This window comes from Vicugna pacos, chromosome 13, assembly GCF_048564905.1.
Source record: "Vicugna pacos chromosome 13, VicPac4, whole genome shotgun sequence".
Taxonomy (NCBI): Eukaryota; Metazoa; Chordata; class Mammalia; order Artiodactyla; family Camelidae; genus Vicugna; species Vicugna pacos.
This window is the reverse complement of record NC_132999.1, coordinates 55,996,797-56,017,920: the sequence shown is the minus strand read 5'-3', so window position 1 is coordinate 56,017,920 and position 21,124 is coordinate 55,996,797. Positions and strand designations below refer to the sequence as shown.

At 53.1% G+C, this 21,124-nt stretch overlaps 1 protein-coding gene across 1 annotated transcript in view; it reads left to right on the top strand.

Moving 5' to 3' along the window:
• Positions 1-18,284, top strand: part of PADI4 (peptidyl arginine deiminase 4) — a 32,362-nt gene extending 14,078 nt beyond the window's left edge. The window contains exons 5-16 of the mRNA XM_006196701.4: positions 1,192-1,309; positions 2,700-2,825; positions 4,370-4,548; positions 4,716-4,819; positions 5,962-6,073; positions 7,572-7,679; positions 12,492-12,646; positions 13,692-13,833; positions 14,074-14,176; positions 15,003-15,073; positions 15,629-15,769; positions 17,798-18,284. Of these exons, the coding sequence (XP_006196763.2) occupies positions 1,192-1,309; positions 2,700-2,825; positions 4,370-4,548; positions 4,716-4,819; positions 5,962-6,073; positions 7,572-7,679; positions 12,492-12,646; positions 13,692-13,833; positions 14,074-14,176; positions 15,003-15,073; positions 15,629-15,769; positions 17,798-18,031 (1,593 nt within the window). The 3' untranslated portion in view covers positions 18,032-18,284. The remainder of the gene's footprint in view (positions 1-1,191; positions 1,310-2,699; positions 2,826-4,369; positions 4,549-4,715; positions 4,820-5,961; positions 6,074-7,571; positions 7,680-12,491; positions 12,647-13,691; positions 13,834-14,073; positions 14,177-15,002; positions 15,074-15,628; positions 15,770-17,797) is intronic.
• Positions 18,285-21,124: the final 2,840 nt, after the last annotated feature.

Genomic DNA, 21,124 nt, shown 5'->3' with positions numbered 1-21,124 from the left:
AAGAAACACAATTTAGGAAGAACAAGACAAAAATAAGAAAATTAAAATCACCAATACCCATTACCGTTTTGGTTTATATAGTTCTCAGCCCTTTTAAAAAGCTAATTTCTCACAATTGTGGGTTCAGAGGATGTGCTGTCCCACAAACTGGAAACTAGAGAGTCGCCCAGTAAATACACGGCAGAGAGAAAATTTGTAGGCAGGTGTCGACTCTGGCTCAAAAATCTCCTGATAATGACTGATGGGAGAGATTCACATGGGGTGAATTATAGAGAAAGGAAGACATGGCTGGCGTGCGGGAGGGAAGGAGCCAGGTAGGGGCAGGGGATATATGTTGCGGAATTATAGGGGGGGGGCACGTAGGTAATGAATAATCTTAACTGGGGTACATTGACGAACCTCAGGATGTCCCTGAACCTCAAAGCTGCCTGCACAGTTTTATGCTGCTATGCACTCTAGGATGATATGACCTGTCAAAAATTAAGATCCCTTTGCGGGGTCAATCAAAAGTCGGGGGACGAAGAAGGAGGGTATAGCTCAAGTGGTAGAGCGCATGCTTAACATGTATGAGGTCCTGGGTTCCATCCACAGTACTTCCTTTAAACAATAAGTAAACCTCATTACCTGCACCCACAAAAAAGTTTTTTTTTAAGCAGGGGGAAGAATTACAATTCTGGGAGTGGAATCCAACCTACCTTCCACTCAAAATGCAGTCATTCCCTGAGGGGAACGCTCTCCTACAAACAGAAGATGTCACCACTATTAGATCCTGCTGGGAGGGGCTACTTAATTTGCTTTAATCTTTGGGCAGACAATAAGTGGCTGCTAAGAATAGCACCCACACTTTGATGAACGAGTAATTAAGAGTTCTCCTAAGAGTAACTATTTAGATTAGAATCTTGACACAAATATTTAGCTCAGTTTGATTTGCCAATCCAACAGTTTTTCAAAGCTGTTGATGTCAATTTTACTGTCTTGGGCTCCTTTTTAAAAGTGAATTGAATGTGTTTATGACTTTGGGAGCAGACACAGAGCCCACTGTTGGGAAAAAGAACTACCTGATGTGGGAGCAAGATGTGTAAATCACGCAAGGCTATCGAGGGGCTAGGGAGAGGGGGCTGTGCTTTCCCAAGAGTTGGAGGGACATAGGCAGGGTCCTAAGCGCACTGCATCTCTGCTGGGTGTCCACAGAGGACTTGGACCTGGGGCCCTCGTGGGCAGGGTGCCATCCTGCTGGTGAACTGTGACAAGGACAATCCCGATTCTTCCACTGTGGACTGCATGGATGACCAGGTGTTTGACAGCCAAGGTAAAGACCCCCAAGAGCCAATGGGAATAGAGTTTTGTCTGTTCATAAAGCCCTGGGTCCTGAGCCTTGTAAAAGCCTGAAGAAACCGGGGTTACTGGGAGCGTGTTTTTGTTAGGACGTCTGTTATGTAGGTGGAGGAATGGACATGGGTCCTGGGAGGGCAAGTGACCCACCCCAAGGTCACAGCGCAGCCAGGGACGAGCTGGGAACAGTGCTGAGTCTCCAAATGCCCCCTCCAGGGCTCAGTAGCCATGCCCTGGCCCACTGCCCAACCCAAACTTTTGCTCTTGGGTCAAACCTGGGGCCTGAGATAATTCAAAATCAAAGCCTGACATCGGCCCCAAACTCAGGTCAGAGCAGCCCCGAGCCCCCGCTGTATGCAGTTCAGAATCTTTATCTCATCTGATCCTTCAGCATAGGGCTCAGAAGTATGTATGGTCCTCATCCCCACTTTACAGATGGGAAAACTGAGGCATGGGAAATTTAAGCAATTTGCTCCAGGTCACAGCTAGTAAGTCACAGGCTCAGGATTTGAACGTGGACATCCCTACACTGGGGCAGGTTTAGGGACACAAGGATGGTGGCAGGTGCAGGGTCTCTGCTGTCTGACCTCTGGGATGTGGCGGGGGTGGAGGACACACTGCCCACCTGCCCTGGAGGAGGGCGCTGAGGGGGTGAAGTCCGCTGGCCAGGGCAGCGGCTGCAGCCCTCCTGGGATGTTGCTAGAATAGCATAGAAATGGATGCATTTTGAAGCTGCCTGCAGCGGGCCTGGCCTGATGCTGGGAAGCAGCCTCTGCACGGTGCCCGGCACCCCGTAATAGTCGCGTGGTCCGTATGCAGCCTTTGTGCGCTCCCAGGGCGCCGGGCACTGTAATTAGCACTTTATATACACGAGGACACTCCTCCCTCTGCGCGGGCACTGCACTTCGCCCTGTCTGCTGACGAGGAAACAGAGGCACCAAGGCAAGCTAACACAGATCCCGGGTTCCAACCCCGCCAGCTCCAGTGCCCTTCACCACGTGGCCCGTGGCCAGCTTGCCTCCCCTCACACGTTTGTTGGCCACGGTTTGGGTTGGTTGACTTCCCACGCAGGCGCAGGGAAGGAACCTTTCCACTCACGCATTCCATAAATGGTTATTGAGCACCCACCTTGTGCTAGACATTGTTCTAGGTGCTTCTAGGAGCTGGGAACAGAGCAACAATTGATATCAATGTAGTCTCTGTTTCGCTGAGCTCACATCCTAAGCTCACTGGTGAGAGAGGACCAAAACCTTGCTTTAATTCTAAAATCAAAAATGTCATTTAAATACCAAAAAGAGTGTAAAGACAATAAAACTGGGCAATGGGCTCACAGACCTGTGTCTCGGGCCACGCCCTTCTCGTTCTAGATCTGCAGGACATGTCCCTGGTGACCCTGAGCACGAAGACCCCCAGGGACTTCTTCAGCAAGCATCAGCTGATGCTCCACGTGGCCAAATCTGAGATGGACAAAGTCAGGGTGTTTCAAGCCAGTTGTGAGTTGTCTTGGCTGTTCGTGTTCCCTTCCGGCCCCAGCCAATGGGTCACCACCCCTTCACACCCACTTCGGCTAATAATTCCCAAGTACCTACCATGTGCCAGGTTCTAAGAACCAAGGATGAGGCAGTGAGCAAGATGGACAGCTTCTCTGTCCATTGCCTTCTAGAAAGGGCCCAAAATAGAGCCAAACAAGATGCTGTGTGGTGCTGGTGAGTGCAGAGAAGGAAACGACCTCCCTCCCAAGGAGTGTTGTAATTGTTCCTTGTGTGACTGACTCTGTCTCTCTCTGACACACACACACACACACACACACACACGACTCTTGTTTGCAGAAGTTTCTGACTCCAAGCTGACTGTGCATGTTATGTAATAATTTGTTCTCAGCATCCTGCTGATCAAAGATATCAGTAACTTCTCAGAGGCTCGTGAGCACAGACCACGGAGGGCTGGGCTCCGTTCTAGGTAGAGAGCAGGGAGCAAAGAACATAATAGAGTCCCTGCCCTCCTGTTGCTTTCAGCTCAGTGGGTTGAGAGGTTGAAAGGGATGATGTGTAAAATCATTAAGTAAAACATCTAGTGCATCAGATGTGTTAAACACTACACAGAAGAACGTTTAATGGGGAGGGGGAAGAAGAAGATGGGGGTGGCATCTGGGGGTGTGGGGAGAGGGTGGTCGGGGAAGGCTTCCTCCAGGTGTCATGTGAGCAGAAGGAGGGGTGGGAACAGCCACGCAGACACCCAGGGGAAGGGCACTCTAGGCAGAGGGAACCACCAGTGCAAAGGCCCTGAGGTGGGACAGTGTCTGTAGGCTTGAGGAAGGCAGAAAGGCCAGCACAGCTGGCGTTCATCATGCAAGGGTTAAGGGGGTAGATGACGCTGGAGAAGAAAGGCCACAGGGGAAGGGGCCAGGTCGGGGAGGCAGGGAATGACTGCAGCTCCTAGTTTGCAGGAGCAGGAGGCAGACCAACTGAGGGTTGTGCAGAGGCACAGCTTGATCTGACTTACTTCCATTCAAAGTGATTAGAATGACATTGGTTTGGCCGCAAACCTACTCCTTGCCTCTGCTGAGGTGTCACCTCCTCCAGGAAGCCTTCCCTGACCCTCTGGGGTTGCCTCCATCCCAGCACTTAGTGACGTCTGTGATTTTGACTATCTTTGCACCTCCCTATTCACCCAGGAGGCTGTGCGCTCCCTGGTCTTTCCAGGTGTTAGCTGAGAGCAGGTGCTCAGGAATGAATGAATAAATGACTGACTGACTGAATGAATGAATGAATCTTAATGTATATTGACCTTTCTGTAAAGTTGGGGATGACTCAGACACCCTCGTTACTCCATTCCTGGACCTCCATGGGGAGGCGAGGGGAATGTCCCAGCTGAGGCTCTAGTCCCTTCCTCCTAGGGGAGGCTCTGTCCAGATGCGCTGTGAGGGGCCCTCATGGGTGACATATGGTGGCCTTGGGAAGGTGTCACAGCACCAAAGAGAAGAAGACAGGATCTCAGAGGAGGGGACGCAGACCTGAGTGCCCCCTGTTATCTCTAGCAGACAAACAGCCCTCCAGGTACAACATGGTCGTGGGGCCGCAGCAGCCCTCTCACCCGCTGGAGCTCCCTGGCGGCCAGCACAGCACAGACTTCTACGTGGAGGGCCTGGCTTTCCCAGACGCCAGCTTCCAGGGGCTCGTCTCCCTCAAGCTCTCCCTGCTGGACACGTCCAACCCGGTAGGCCAGGATGGCGGCCCAGAGGGGGAACTGGACTTCCAGGCGGTGGCCCAGCTCGGGTGGGGGGTACAGAGCCCAGCTGGGGCGGGGGCTCCAAACAGCTGCCAGGAAACAGGTGTGGGGCCATGGCTGCTGTGACAGCCCGGCCCCTGCCCCTCCGCCTACAGGATCTCCCCGAAGCCCTGGTTTTCCAGGACAGTGTGGTCTTCCGCGTGGCCCCCTGGATCATGACCCCCAACACTCAGCCCCCGAAGGAGGTGTATGTGTGCAGGTGAGGGCCCTGGAGTGCTGGGGGCGGGGCCCAGACACACCTGGGAGAGCCCTCAGGAGCCCTGTGTTGGGGCCCAGGCCCAACTCGCGCTTGTTGTGAGAATGGGGAAAAATTTGTATCCCTGCTGCGACTCGCTGAGGGCTGAGGCCGGTTGGAGCCATAAAAAGGCAGGAGAAATCGTCATTGTTGTTGATTTCATTGTTGCTCTGCTGCCCTGGTGTGGGCTGAGGCTGCTTTAGCTCCTGGGGGCCTACCGAGTTGGCCAGACCGGGAAGGTGAGAACCCTCAGTCCTGGAGCCAGGCCTCCAGGGCTCCTGAGAGTGTGACCTGCGGGCCTCCAGCACCAGAAACTTCTGGGCGCTCGCTTAAAACGCGTGTTCCTGGCCGACCTCTGAACAGCTGGGTCTCAACTCAGGGGACGGGGTCCAGCTGCATTTTAGTATATGTGCGAGCCCGCTGCTTTTTCACAAGCTGCTCTAGAGAACTTCGGCATGTATCCTGCAGCCTGAGAGCACCTACTAACTATGCAGGGTCTCAGGGGGACCCTCCTCTCTCCTCTTCCCATCACTTCGGGACAGAAGGGCTGAGGGTGTAAGTAATATAACCTGGTGCTCAGGACACAGGCTGAAAGCCAGCAAGGTCTGGGTTCAAATCCCAGTGCTGTCCCCAGGTGGCGTGACTTTAGACTGACTTCCTCATTCTGTCTTCTCCTTGTGTGTGTGTGTGTGTTTGTGGAGGGTGAGTACCTGCTAGTTCCCCTCCTGGGTTGTTACAAGAGTTCAGTGATGTGGGGGAGGATATAGCTCAGAGGTAGCGCACGTGCTTAGCATGCACGAGGTCCTTGGTTCAATCCCCAGTGCCTCCATTAGAAAATATTTTTTTAATAAATAAGTTAATTTAAAAAAACAAAAGTTCAGTGAGATAAGCTTGCTGAGAGCAGAGAGGCAGGTGAGCCGGGGTCTCCGTCCAGGCCCCAGGTGTCTGGGTGCACCCACCGTGCCCCTCCCCGGCTCCTCCAGTCCTGAGCCCCTGCTTCACCCCTAGAGAACCCCTAGGGGTCCAGCTTGCCCCATGGCAACCCAGCCAAGGCCACTGGCCACTGAATCAAGGGCACTAAGGAGCTTCTTTTCTGCTCTTTCTAGAATATTGGAAAACGAGGACTTCCTGAAGTCAGTGGCTGCTCTGGCCAAGAAAGCCAGGTGCAAGCTGATCGTCTGCGCCAAGGAGGAGAGCATGGATGACCGGTGGATGCAGGTCTGTGGCCCTCAGGGCAGGCTGGCCGGGCACACAGGAGGCATATCCCTGACAGTCAAGGGACACTGGGGACCCTGGCTCTGAGGGCTGGGCCCATCCACTGGCTAGCCATCCTACCTCGGATGGGCAAGGAGTTAGGAGCCTCTGAGGGTCCTCACAGACAGAGGCTCAGGCAAGTGACTCAACTTGACATTACTGTGGCCACAGCATGCCCACCATGCTCACCAAGATGAAAACCATTGTCCTGCTTGAAAACTCTCAGCTGACCTCAGGAAATGCTGCAAAACTCAGGGGCCTGGAACTTAAACAGTCCCTCCAGTGGCCCTCCCTCCAAGCCAGCCATCCTGGGCTCGGCCACAGCCCAGGCCACACCCCTGCTCCAGCAGGGTGCCTGGCCCCCATCTCCTCCTTCTCAGCCTAGCTGCAGGGCCCTCTCCACCTGGCTGTCCCCATTCTGGCCACACTGCTTCACCATTCCATTGCTGCGCCAGACTCCCCCATTGTGCTGTGAGCCTCCCAGTGGCAGAGATGGAGTCTCATTCAGCTCAGCGCCTGGCATGGGAGGGGGGAAGTGGGCGGGCTGTGCCGGGCGACTCCGCCCTCCCCCCTGCTCTCCCTTCCCACCCCCTCCCTCAGCCCTGTTCCTTCTCTCCCACCTCCCTCCCCATTCCCATCCCCCATGTCCAAATCCTACCTGTCCAATCCCAGCTCGAATCCCCCCTAGAAACTTCCCCGAGCCCTCCAGCGGGAATTCATTCCTCTTTTTTCTAAACCCACAAATAACACCGGCTCTTCCTTTCTTGCATTCCATCTGGGCCAAGTCGGGTTGAACCAGATGAAGCTGCTGATATGCCACCATTTTTTACCTCCAAGAATGACAGTTTCATGTGGTTCAACCTCATCGTCATTCATGTCCAACATCAATATCCATCTGCTAGAAGGGAGGACTTGCACCCAATTCATTTCTGCGCCCTCACTCTCTCTGCCCCGTGGGCTGGGCTGGGGCCTTATCTGCCCTCCTTTGGGGCAGGGCTACTCCCACCTTCCCCCAGGCCTCAGCTTAGCAGTGCTCTCTTCCAGAAGTCCCCTCTGACTTGTTCCTGTCCCCACTGCATCAGGAGTGCCTCCTGTGTTTCCGCAGACCCCTCCCTCCCCTCCCATCCCCTCCTAGTACTGGGCAGGGCGTGCCCTGCTCCTGGGTCTCCCCGGGAGGACAGGGCCCGAGGCTTGTGCACCAGGGTTGCTGGCACCCAGCCCAGGCACTCACCAGGAGCGGGAGTGAAGGGCGTGCCGGCGATTCCACTACATGTTGGTGCAAATACAGGACAATAAGCTCTGCTTCCTGGAGCCCCTCTTCTGGGGTTGAATAGCCCATGCGAATTTGCCCTTGACCACAAGGAGGGGAGAGTGTGGTTGGTCCCACACTCCCCATCCCTGCGCTGGGTGTCAAGACCCCTGCAGCATGTGTAACAGCCTCCCTTCCACTCACTCTGCGCAGGATGAGATGGAGATCGGCTACATCCAAGCCCCACACAAAACGATGCCCGTGGTCTTTGACTCCCCGAGGAACCGAGGCCTGAAGGATTTCCCCGTCAAGTGCATGCTGGTACGTGCTGGGGGCACCAGTGCTGAACCCCCTGCGCTGAGGCCTCCTTCCTCATTGCCTGTCTCCTGCCTCCGCCCCTACTGCCGAGCATCTGGCAGGCATGCGACCTGCTCTAGCAGCAATCTCACAGGTGGCCAGGGCATTTTGTTATGTGATGTGATCTGGCTCTGCCTTTCCCAAAGCCCTCTCCAGCCAGGAACTCACCTTGTCCTCAAGATAACCTTGCCAAGGAGGTGGGCCAGGCGTGGGCGTCCCTGTTCCACTGAAGGTGCTCTTGCTGCAAGGTAGGGGTGGGGCCAGGACCAGAACCCTCCGCAACAGCCAGCTGGAGGCTGTGTCTTCTGGGTGGGGGTCTGGCCTTTCAAGGGGGCTCATTCTGGGACGTGGGGGGGTTTCAGGATCAGAGTGGTCATTTCCTAGGTGTGAATTAACAGGCAAAGTTCTCTACATATGTTTGGGGAGGGGGCGGGGTGAGGGTGACATATTGGTGAGTCACGTGTCTTACTTGGCAGTTTCATGCAAAGTCAGCGCAGAATAATAACGATCATGATGGTCACATTTCCTGAGCACACATTCTGTGGCCGTCACGGTGCTAACTTCTACGTGAACTGACTCATTTAATTTGTCTGACAGCCTCTAATGTGGATGCTATCAACAGGCCCATTTTTTAGATGAAGAAACTGAGGCTCAGGGAGGTGTGGCAGCTTTCCCGAGGTCACACAATAAGAGAGTAGAGAAGCTGGAATTCAAACCAGGCTGGTCTGGCTCCGTGAGCGCCTTGCTCCTGGCTTTCCCAGGAAGACCCCAAGCCTGCATTCTGAGCCCTGACAGCCTCCTGACCTCAGATGCCCAGGGAAAATGGAGGCAAGAGTGTGGGGTGTGAGGTTTGCTGGGGTGAATGACTTTCCAGTGAGCACCCTGCGCCCCAGGGGGAAAGGAGGCAGCCCTGCCCATGCAGGAGGCTTTGAAGGGAAATCTGGGTTTAACTCAGCATCTTGTCCAAGTCTCGCTTACTCTCCTGTGCTGAGTGGTGCTGATGCAGAGATCCAGCTGGGTCACGGTGTCTCTCTACCATGGAATCAGGTCAGTCCTGTTTCAGGAGCACTGGGATGAATTTTCCAGCTGCTCTGAGACTTCGGCTCTTCTCGCTGGTAACTGTCCTACTCTGTTCAGTGGCCGCGTCTCCAAGGCCAGACTCTCTGACATCACAAGCCAAACCACCAGGCAGACATACAGACACCTCAGCAGAGGTGTCTTCACCCTTCCCACAGACAGCCTCGGATGGAGGGGGGCTCTTAGCCTCACACGTCTGGGGTATTCCGACACAAACTTCTCAGGAAAAGAACTGGAATAAAAGTCAAACTCCTCACCAGGCAACGGCCCCATCTATTTCTCCAATCCCATCGTGGGCCACTTTCCCTCTCCCTCCCCCAGCTCCAGCCCTGCTGGCCTCCTTCCTGTTCTTCAAACATGCCCAACTTGTGCTCACGCTGCACTCTTTGCATATGATGTTCCCTCTGCCCACAATGCTCTTCCTGGCTCACGCGTCTGGCTGCTTCTCAACCTTTGGGTCTCAGCTTCAATGCCCTCCTCGGTGAGGCCATCCTGACGCGGAAGGACACAGCCCAGGCCCCCGGCAGGCTCTGCTGCTGCACCTGCTGGTTCCTTCTGGAGCCTCTGTTATAAATCAAAGACCTGTTTACTTTTTATGCTCTGCCTCCCTGCTAGATGGAAGCACCATGAGGGCAGGGCCTTGGGCTGTGGTGCCCATCACTGTACACCAGGCACTTAGCTTGGCACACTTGGTACATTTTATACTGACGCTGTAAGTGGAACACCAGTTGCACTTGACGTAACTAGAAGGCAACCGTGAAGTTAAACCGAATGAAAATAAAAGGATGCTATCAAAGCCAGCCCCACGCAAATGACTGCAAAAACTCTGAACAAAGGTTTCGCTCTGCAGTTGTTAAAATGAGAGGTTAGCAGAGGTTAAGGCTGGATTTGCACCATCTACTCTGGGACTTTCATCTTTGACGGACCTGAAAGACTGGAGGAGAACTTGGACAACTTTCTAAGTCTGTGCTGGAAACTGCAGCAAGTAGCACCTGTGAGCATCTCCCATATATCCAGCCCTGGGGGGCCCTTCTGCAGACAATGGACACCCCTTCACTTGTCTGCAGAAATCCAAGCCTGCAGCCTATGTAGCTGACTTCCTCTCATGGTGACAGCCAGGGCAGTGGCTTGGAGGAACTTATCATTCATTCATCAAACATTCTTTGAGCACCTACTCTGTGCCCGGCCCTGTTCTAAGCACTTGGAATGCGTCAGTGAGCAAAGCCAAGGTCCCTGCCCTCACAGAGTTGATGTTCTAGAGCAGAGAGAGACAATGAACAATAAGTATAACGAATCAATAAGTCACATCTATGTTGGGAGGTGAAATCAAGCGCTACAGAAAAGGAAAGAACACAATCAAAGGGCTCACGGCCCAGAGTGGTGGGGGATTCCATTGCAATTTTAAATAAAATGGTCAGGGTAGGCCTCGTGGAGAGGCTGACATTGGAGCAAAAACTTAAAAGAGGTGAAGGAGTTGGCTTATATGGACGTCTGAGTGAAGAGTGCTCTGGGTGGTGGGAACAGCCAGTGCAAAGGCCCTGAGGCAGGGCATGCCTGGCATGGTCCAGAAATAGCAACGAGGCCCAAAGGGATGGAGCAGAGTAAGCAAGAGGAAGAGTGGTAGGAGAGACAGAGGTGACAGGGATGAGGCGTAGTGGAGACAACAGACCCTGTGGGCTTCTTGGCCATTGTGAGGCCATTTGTTTAGAATCTGAGAAACTGGGGAATTGTGGCAGAGTCTTAAACTGAGGATGATTCTGATTTGATTGATGTTATCAAAGGGAACCTCTGACTGTGGCATTTTGAGAATGGATGGGGGACAGGGCGGGAGCAGGAAGAGTGGGGAGCAGGCCAGTGAGAGATAATAGGGTTGCCGACCAAGGGAGCAGGGGAGGGGGTGAGAAGTGGCCAGATTCCGGGAATGTTTTGAGGGCAGAGCCAACGGGATTTCCTGATGCTGTGAGGGAGTGACAAGTCTCAGGTGACTTTAGGCTTTGACTTTGGTGAGTGGCAGGTGCCATCCCCTGAGATGGGAGGACTGAGGGAGGAACAGGGGACGGGGTGGGGTGGGAGAAGAAGGGATCAACAGTTCTGTTTGGGGCAAATGTGAGATATTTGGTCAACATCCAAGTGGGAAGTGAGGCTAGCCGTGGATACATGTATGGCATTTGAGAGGGAAATGGAGACTGAGATATAAATGTGGGGGTGGTCAGCGCATGGACGGTATTTCATGAGATGGGGTGAGCTCATCAAACAGGGGAGTGAAACAAGGACTGGGCATGGGGCCCCCAGTGCACAAGAGACTGAGACAGATCAATGGGGAGGTGTGGCCCAAGAGCTTATGGTCTCCTGAAGGCCAAGTGCAGAAAGTATGGGAAGGACGTGGGGTGGGTTGGTGGGGGGCAGACCAGCTGACTCAGATGCTGCTGGTGGGCGAGGAAGCCTGGGCATCGCCCATTGGGTTTAGCTGTGTGGTCATGAGACCTCGAGGGAGCAGTTTTGATGGCACAGTAGGAGAGGAAGTCAGGTTGGCATGGGTTTTAGAGAGAAAAGGAGGAAGGGAATTGGAAATGATGGTTTTGAAACTTGTGGAGTCACAGGCCTCCTTGAGACTATGCATCTTCCCAGAAAAATGCACCTGAGCTCATATTTGGCATCTACTTTCAGGGAGTCCGTGTTCCCCGTGAAGCCCCCGCGGTACAGACCATGGATTCGTAGGCAGCTAATTAGAGGTGCAGTAAGCAGACCGAATGATGACCCCTCAAATATGTCCTAATCCCCAGAACCAAATGCTACCTTACGTGGCCACAGGGACTCTGCAGACGTGATTAAGTTAGGGACCTTGAGATGTGAGATTCCCCTGGATTATCTGGGTGGGCTCCATGAAATCACAAGGCTCCTTATAAGAGGGAGGGAGAAGGGTCGGGGTGGAGAAGGCACATGATGATGGAAACTGAGGTTCGAGTGATGGGCTTTGACGATGGAGGAAGAGGCCACCAACCAAGGCGATCACCACAAGTGGACAAAGGCAAGGAAGTGGATTCTCCCCCAGAACGTCCAGAAGGAACCAGCCTGCTGTTCCTTGATTTTAACCCAGTGAAGCCGACTGCAGACTTCTGACCTCAGGACCATAAGAGAAAAAAGTGTGTGTTGTTTGAAGCCACTGGATGTGTTAGAGCAGCAGGAGGAAACCAACACCGGGGCTGAGAGATGGGCCACCCACCCGGTCTTCTCATGAAGTTGGAGATGCCACAGCCATTCACGGAGGCTCATTCCAGCCCGAGGTCAGGATGCAACCCAGAGTGGACCAAGAGGGCCTGCTGTAGAGACAGTGCAAATCTCAGTCCTTCTGCCAACTGGCTAGGGGGAGGGGTGTCTTCACACACCCCTCCCACTTTAGTTTCTGCTCTGAAAATGAGGATAAAATGATATTTTACAGATTCACTACTATACCCAAGTTACGATTTATGAAGTGGTTGATGCACATTAGAGACTCTTACAAATTCTGGTCCCTTTTCTTGCCCCCAACTTGGCATTTCTTCAACATCTCCGCAAATAATAACGCTACCTGCTATGGACCAGCTGCTGAATCACAGGATTCCTTCCTGTGACTGGGTTAATCTTTAAACCTGGACCCCATCCTCTCTTTACCCAGGGACTAAGTCCTCTAACTCTTGGCACCTGCTTCTCCCATCGCAGGGTCCAGATTTTGGCTACGTGACTCGAATGCCCCAAGCAGGGAAGGTGACTGACCTTGACTCCTTTGGGAACCTGGAAGTGAGCCCCCCAGTCGCCGTCGGGAAGAAGGAGTACCCCCTGGGGAGGATTCTCATTGGGGACAGCGGTTACCCCAGGTAAGGAGAGGTGGGTGGAGAGGGGTGGCCAGGACCCAGGGATGCAGAGGAAAAACAGAGGCCAGAGCAGAAGCCTTCCTACTTGCTCTCAGCCCAAGAGGGCTCAACACACTTGAAGGAGTGTGAGAAAAACCAAAGTACCCAGCAAGAAATACAAGCTTAGGAGCCCAACTGTCCCAAGTTCAAATTCCAGCTCTGCCACTTACACTCTTTCGGTCAGTGACTATTTACTGAGCACCTACTGTGTGCCTGGCACTGTGCTAGGAGCTAGGAAGGAAGGCAGCCACTCTTCTAGTGGGAGAGACACATAACAGAAAAGTAAACAAAGAAGATAATTTCAAATAGTGAAGAAAACATGAAAGAGAAAGGCAGAGGAGGAATAGGAACTATGTCAGTCAGGGTGACCAGGGAGGGTCTCTCTGGGGAGGGGACTTGTGAGCTAAGGGCTGATGACAAGGAGGCTATGGCTACATGGAGATCTGGGGTAGAGGGTTCCTAGCAAATAAAAGAGCATGAGCAAAGGCCCTGAGGCAGGGATGAGCTTAGTGGATTCAAGAAGGTGAGAGAGACTAAAACAGACTGACCAAGAGGAAGAGCAAAGGGCTAGATCACTAAGGACCTTGGAGGTCAGGGCAAGGAGAAAACTGAAGCTCAGAAAGGTGAAGGAATGTCCCCAAGGCCACACGGCCAACAAGAGATCACTGACTCAGTGTGGCCAGCTCCAAACCCCATGTTTCCTCCCAACACCAGCATCTAGGCTGAGTCAACAGGCAGTGATTTCTGGGGCTAAGCTCTGGTCCTGCTTACCTTCCTGACTCCATGCCTCAGTTTCCCCCAGTAAAACTGGGGATGGCAATTTCTAAATTCCTCAGTTGTTAGGAGATATAATAAAGGCATGCCTGGGACCTGGATCCCTTCCCTGAAGGAGAAGCCTGACCCCTTGGCCAAGTCCCAGTCTCCCCAGAGACCTCCTTGTTAATTCCCACCTCTGTTGACTCCCCCACCCCCACCTCCCCATAACACTTCTGTAACCCTGTGTTGGCAGCAGGAAAAGCCAGGAGATGAACCAGGCCCTGCAGGATTTCCTCAGTGCCCAGCAGGTGCAGGCCCCTGTGAAACTCTATTCCGACTGGCTGTCTGTGGGCCACGTGGACGAGTTCCTGAGCTTTGTTCCAGTGCACAAGAAGGTGCAGTCTTGGGGGAAGCCACATGCCTCCTTCCGGGGTTCCCAAGCACAGCTCTACCCTCTGCCTAGGGGAACTGACCTTACATGCCTGACTCTGTTTTTCCCTCACCCCCAGGAGGGGGCATGGATGAGGTGGCCAGGCTGAGTCCAAGCCCACACTTCTTGCACCCTCAGCAGTGCCTGCTTTCTTGGGAGCCCCAGGGAGAAAGCTGACCTCTGACCCCAGGGTTTCTGCCTCCAGGGCTTCCGGCTGCTCCTGGCCAGCCCCAGGTCCTGCTACAAACTATTCAAGGAAAAGCTCGAGGAGGGCCACGGGGATGCTCTGCTGTTCCAAGGCGTCAAAAGTAAGTTGACCATGCCTTGTTCTTTTACCTGGGAACCTTCCTCTGCCTTCACGTGGTCTCCTATTGCCAAATGGAATCATTCAGGTGACAGATATCTTCTGAGCATCTACTGGGCCCCAGGGATGCTGCGTGGACTGGGCAGAATAGCTCCCTGTCCTCAGGACTCACAGTCCAGGGGAAGTGAGCCAAGGAAACAATTAAACACAGGGGCTTTGAGGGGTGTCTGGGAGGAGCTCAAGGAAGGCTTCCCGGAGGAGGCAAAGATCAAGCAAGAGCATGAGGGATGAGTAGGAGTTGGTTAAATGGGGCAGTGGGGTGAGAGGAAGAGACATATTCCAGACAGAAGGAACAGTGAGTGCAAACCTCAGAGGTAGGAGAAAGCAAGATGTGTTTGAGGACATGAAAAAAGTTCACTCTGGGTGGAGCACAGAATGAAGTTGGTTTGTTTTTTTTTCAGTAAAGTCCACAGACATGGCTGAGTCAGAGGTGGAAGTCACCATGGCCGAGAGTTTTCACCTAATATCTGTAAATGTCATGTCGCATCAGGCAATGGTCAGACCTCCATTTGCCCCTCAGGAAATGGAACCCCTTTGGAAATAAGAGAATTCAAGGGAGTGAAGGTGACCCTTTTAAGGAGAACCTATCCTGATAAATTATTTATTAAAAGCGTTTGCCTCCCCATTGCTCATAACAAAACTATATGTTAGGAATCATTGCTACCCACATTTTATAGATGGGAAAACTGAGTCCCCATTGTACCTTCTGGAAAGAGGGAAATGGACCTCTGAATTCATCTGCTTTTTTTTTTTCTTTTTCTCCATGACAGACAAACGCCAACAGAAAATCAAGGACATTCTGTCAAACAAGAAATTGAGAGAACATAATTCATATGTGGAGGTACTGGCCTGGTCGCCCAGGAGATACCAACCACATCCCGGGCAGACCTGACACCTCCCTCCCCCCCCGCCTTACCCTTAGCCACCCTCCTTGAGGTTAAAGGCACAAGGTCTGCCTTGTGCCTCTTGGACTGAGTCCAAGTCTTCCATGGACCCAGTGGTGAATGGCCTGGGATTTGGGTAAATGTGTGTGAGAGAAAGAGGGGAGTCACCATGACAGGAACACACACAAGGTGATGCACAGAAAGTGAGAGAGTCAGCAAAGCTGGAGTCAGGGAAAGACAGGTGAAAATCCCAGAAACAGAGGGACAGAGGCAAGTGAGAGGCCAAGCATAGAGTGGCAGGATAGGCAGGGACACAGAAGCAGAAGCGAGAGGCAGAGGGACTGAGCGCAGCAGAGGGAGGGAAGGAGGGAAGCAAAGGGATGCCCGTCACTGCCTTCCTGACCGTGTCTTTGGTCCTCCCCTTGTCCGGGCCTCTGTCCCACCGTCCCTCCCGCACAGCAGGCCCCGCCCCTTGCTGGCCCCGCCCCAACCACCGCCCGTCCCGCCCCCAGAGTTGCATCGACTGGAACCGGGAGGTGCTGAAGCGGGAGCTGGGCCTGACGGAACGGGACATCGTGGACATCCCCCAGCTCTTCAGGCTCCAAAAAGACTTAACAGGGACCCTCAAGGCCGAAGCCTTTTTCCCAAACATGGTGAGGAAGTGGCCTTCTGAGTCGGCTCCCCTTTGTGGGTGGCCTTAAGTGGCTGAGACGCCAGCGGGGCTCTGGGTCCAGGAGGCTTGGTTGTCTCCTCCCAGCTCGGGGTTTACACGGCCCCATCCGGCTTACAAAGCCCCTTTAGGCGTCTCACAACCACCCCAGGAGTCGGAGACTACCATGGACTGCCCCCCCCCCCGCCCATAACAGATGATGCACAGGGAAGCCAGGTCTCTGGCACGAAAAACGCACAGCTGGCAAGAGAAGGGATTCAGAGCTGGGATTCAGACAGGGGGTCTGGCTGCACTGTCCCCTGTGGGCTTTCCTCCCGGCGGTGAGGTAGGAGTGGGGTGGGGGTGGGGGCAGGAAGAGGAGAAGAAGCAACAAGCAAAATGCTCTCTGGTGGAGTAAAGCGCCAGGAAGGGAATAAAGGTGGGGCACCTTTTCAGACCAGGTGTCCCGGAAGGCTCCTTGGAGGAGGTGAGGCTGGCACTGCCTGGGCTGAGTGAGACTCACCTGCCTGAAGGGTGAACTTGAGGGGGACTCCACCTTTGTTAAAAATTTTAACTGTGACCCCAGCACTGTCTTGAAGTCATTCTAGTGTACATTTACCAGCTCTCGCCCTGTTACTCTGTCTCTTCAAAGAACACCCAAGGGCCAGGCAGAAATCTCACCTAGTTCTGCCGGGGCCGCCCCTCCTGCTGCAGCTGGGGGTTACAGTTCAGGGAGGAGCCAGTAGCCCCTGGCACAGTGGTCTTCACACTGGGTTCTCCAGGGCTCTGGGATTCTAAGGTGAGGCCTCAAATGCAGTAGTTTCAGTTTTTTTTTTTTTCTGTTTTATGCGTTGAGGTGCTGCAAAAGATTTCATTTAGAATAAAGGGTTCCTTGGGTAAAACAAGACAGGAGGGCACACCTTCCTCTCACTCCCCTCTGTGAGATTCCTGGGCCCCATGCATTTCGCTTTTTCTCCAGTTTCGCCCAGCCAGGAAAGAAAGCTGATGCTGATGGCTGGGGGTTGAGGCATCTTAGGTGAAGTCATTGGCTGCCTTGAGGACCCACTCGGTGCCTTCATTGTATGAGGCCCCAGAGGGCCCTGGAACCTGAGCCGCGACTCTCCCAGGAGCCCACGATGGGAGGTGGGGGTGTGAGCCTGGGTGCAGAACAGGTGGAGAAATTAACATGTTGTTCACCCGCTGTGGATAGGGGGCCCCTGAGGAAACAAAGCTGTAACCCAGATTCTGGTGACGTGGCGATCAACGTTTAAAAGTGCCAGGCACTCAGCATGGGCTGCATCTGAGGGGTGACAGAGAATGAGGTGCCCCTTCAGTGACTCATAAGCCCTGGAGACTGACTCTGCGCTTACTACCTGCTGGTGCAGACTCTGCATACGTGTTCTCATCTAACTGTCAGAGCAATGGGAATGGATTTGGGCTCTTTTTGCTGATGGGGCTCAGAGAGGAGAAGTGAGTGCCTAAGGCCACACAGCTATGTCATGGTAGAGCTGGGATTCTAACCCATGATGGCCTGGAGCCAAAATCCTCATCCTTTCACCTCACCAGGCCATCTCCCAATATAATGGAGGAAACAGTCATTTACGTAAGGTATATTTTATAGAAAATGCTACAAAAGAAGTAGTCACTTATTCATTTATTCAACAGATATTTAAGTTCCTTCTATGTGCCAGGCACTGTGCTGGGAGCTATGGAAACACAGAGGAGGACGACTAATCGGGGATTCACAGGCAGCTCCCCAGAGGAGGTGGTATTTGAGCTGGGCCTTGGGGAATAGTTTGCCAGAGGTGGCAGTGGGGAGGGAGAGAATTGTGTTAAGAACATGGACCCAGGAGTTCTCACAAGCTTGGGTGTAAGTCCTAGACTCGCTGGGTGGCCTTAGGTAGCTCACGTTACCTGTCTAGGCCTCAGTTTGCTCGTCTGTGAAGTGGGGCTGTTGTTTCCAAAGCTCAGAAGAGGAAAGGGGCACAGGCTGCACGCCACCACCCTGACCTGGGCTCCCTGTTCTCTGCAGGTGAACATGCTGGTGCTGGGGAAGCACCTGGGCATCCCCAAGCCCTTCGGGCCCATCATCAATGGCCGTTGCTGCCTGGAGGAGAAGATGTGTGCCCTGCTGGAGCCGCTGGGCCTCCACTGCACCTTCATCGACGACTTCACCTCGTACCACGTTCAGCAGGGGGATGTGCACTGCGGCACCAACGTGCACCGGCAGCCTTTCTCCTTCAAGTGGTGGCACATGGTGCCCTGAGCCCATCCCTCTGCCCTGTCCTCTCCCTTGAGAAGCTCCTGGTCAGAGGCTCTGGTCCCCTGCAGTGTGTCAGGGAAAGAGCTCTTGGGGACATTTTTTACCCCGGGGCAGGGGGCACTCTCCAGGCAGCAACTTGATTCCCTCCCCTGTGCGCTGGCCCCTGGAACCCTCACCAAAGATCCCAAGATGGTCCTGGCACTGAAAACCCAGTTCTGTGAGAAGCTGCAATAAAGTCTAATCACTTTGTACATAAGGTCAAGCTATTGCTTTCCTCCCTTCCTTCCTCCCTTCCTTCCTTCCTTGTCATTATCATGGTCAAACTGTTACACACTTGAAGTTGCAATCAGGATACATTGAAGGCCAACATTCCTGGTGTCTAAAATTTGGTGTCTAAAATTTCCTATGATCTGAGCCTAATTGGTTCTAAGCTTCCTGAGGAGATTTAGAGGGAAAATGAGGGAGAAGGGAATGGGCTGAGCCCCCACCACCAGGGTGCAGCACATCCCCAAGGCTGCACTGAAGTCCGTTCCCCAACTGTCAGCCAGATGAACAGCCTGAATCCTGAGGTCGATGAATGTTCACTGGATGATTTGCTTTAATGTGTGTGCATGTAAAACGCACTGAAGAGTGTGTGTCTGTTTCGTGGTAAAAAAAAAAGTTGTAAAACGTAGGCTGGCTCACAGGGACACAAGGCAGGGACGAAGTGGTGTCAGCCTTGGGCTTCTCTGCAGAACGCAGAGTGACGTTGATGAGGTTCGAGGGCCAAGGCACAGCGTCAGAATTGGATTCCCGTTCGTGTTGTCCTTTGAGAAAAAGACGCGCAATTCAAGGACCCAGGGGGAACGTGAGGACTGACCCCTGTCAAACGCGCTCAGACGCCAGCAAAGGCTCGTTGTCCTGCCCCTTTGTCATTTCTGTTCCCTCAGCTTGAAAGCCCCACAAAGTGGGCTCTGTCCCTCTTGCTTGCAGCTGCGCCGCTGGACCTGGCACATAGTAGGGGCCATGCGTTTTGTGGGGTGAGGCTGTCAGTCCCCACTGTGTCCTTTTTGTCTGTTTTCTTCCGTGGCCCTGACATAGGGACTTAGATTCTTCTGCTGAAAATAAAACTTGGTGATTTGGGGTCTCTAAAACTGAGGCCCGATTTTGGCTCCGTAGAGCCCAAGGTGCTCGGAAGACACCCAGAGATACTGTTTTCACGTGTGTCGTGGAGAACACGATAGTGGGGAAAGATGGTCACTCAGAGGCTCTGCCCTCACACGCACTAAGGAGACGGGTCTGTAAACCGGCCACAGTGTGCTTCTCTGAGGAGAATCAGCTGTCCCCTCCCACCTCACGTCCCAGAACTTGCTGCAGCCAAAGATGCACGAGTGTTTCTTGTGGACAGAAGGGGACTGTGCACAAGAGGAAGTTGGTGTGAGATCGTCTCCAAACCTGATCAATAGGGCAGCCTGATGCTGCGAACGGCGTAAGCAGACGAAAGCTGAAGGTTTTACCAGATTCCTGGGGCTGCAGAAGGCTGGAGAGACAGCTAATGGCTAAAGCAGCTCTTGCATAGAGGTAAATGCAGGTGAGCCTCCCCTAACTGTTCATGGGGGATGTGGGGCATGAGAGGAAGCACCCAGCTGTAAGCCCTACCTGCCCCACAGAGCATCTTATGATGCTTGGGGGCTCCCCTCTCAGCTCTGGAGGCCAGAAGTTCAAAACCCATTTCACTGGGCTGAAATCAAGGTGTCTGCTGGGCCATGTCCCCTCAGGGATCCTAGGGGAGCATCCACTCTGCCTCTTCCAGCTTCTGCTGGCTGCCTCCCTCCAGTCTCTGCCTGTGTGGTCACATAGCCTTCTCCTCCATGTCTGTCGCTTCTCCCTCTGCTTCTCTCTTACAAAGACACTAGTGATGGCATTTAGGGTTCTCTCAGATATTCCAGTATCGTCTCCCCCATGCAAAGGTTCCTGATCACATCTGCAAACTTAGTTACAACGGCAAAGACTCTCTAGATGAGAGAACTCAGGTTCTAGGGATTAGGACCTGATATCTTTGAGGGGGCAATTATTCAACCTATAACGTGTTAGGATCCACCATTTGACAGCTGGGCAGGTAGAAGGGGAAGAAAGAAGCCTAGCGTGCCCTTTCCAGGGTTCTAAGCTTTGCACCTGCATTAAATCCTAACAGGAAAGAGGCAAGACTTAGCTTTTTTCATTGAGATATAATTGACATATAACATTGTTATTGCTTTGATACATTTATATATTACGACATGATTACCACTGTAGTGTTAGCTAATGCCTCTATCACATCACATAATTATCACTTCTTTTTTGTGGGGGCAGATTTCATTTTTTAAAAAGATATTCATGAGCATTTTATCAATTGATTAATTGATTGATTGATTTAATGGAGGTGCTGGGGATTGAACCTATGACCTCGTGCCCGCTAAGCATGCACTCTACCACTAAGCTATACCCTGTCCCCCGATTTAATTTTTTAAACCAAGTTTGGGGCGTTTTCTTTTGTGTGCGGTTCAGATTTTAAACTTCAGAATTGAGATTGTTGGTGGTGACTGTTTTATGTCTGATTCCTGGAAACAGATTCTGAGATGGAGGTTTCTGGGGGTTGGGGTGGGAATGGCGAGAGGGTGCTCTTAGGAACCACACCTGGGAGGGAGTGTTGGGGTCCACAGGAGATGATGAACTGGGATGGAGTGGCACAAAGTCTGGGCCCTCAGAGTTGTCCTGAATTAGGACAAGCAGCCTGCCCTTTGTCCCCCCACCTTGGATGTCGCTGCCTCCAAGGAGGGGCTGGAACCTTGGGAGTTGACAGTAGATGATTCCAGGAGAGCAACTTGCTGTGAGCAGCCAGAAGCCAACACTTGTAGCAGCTGGGCAGTTGGTGCCTCCACTCTGAAGTGGGGTTAGATGGCACACCACGGTGCCCACCAGTGACCCAAAGTGACCATGGGACTTGATGACCTCATTGAGGAGCTGAGGGAGGACGTCCTACACTGAATAAGCATGAAAGGAAGCATGGGAGTCCATGGAAAGCTGCCTTAGGGTTACAGACCCCTCAGTTCACTGAAGAGCCCTGCGGAAGCCTGC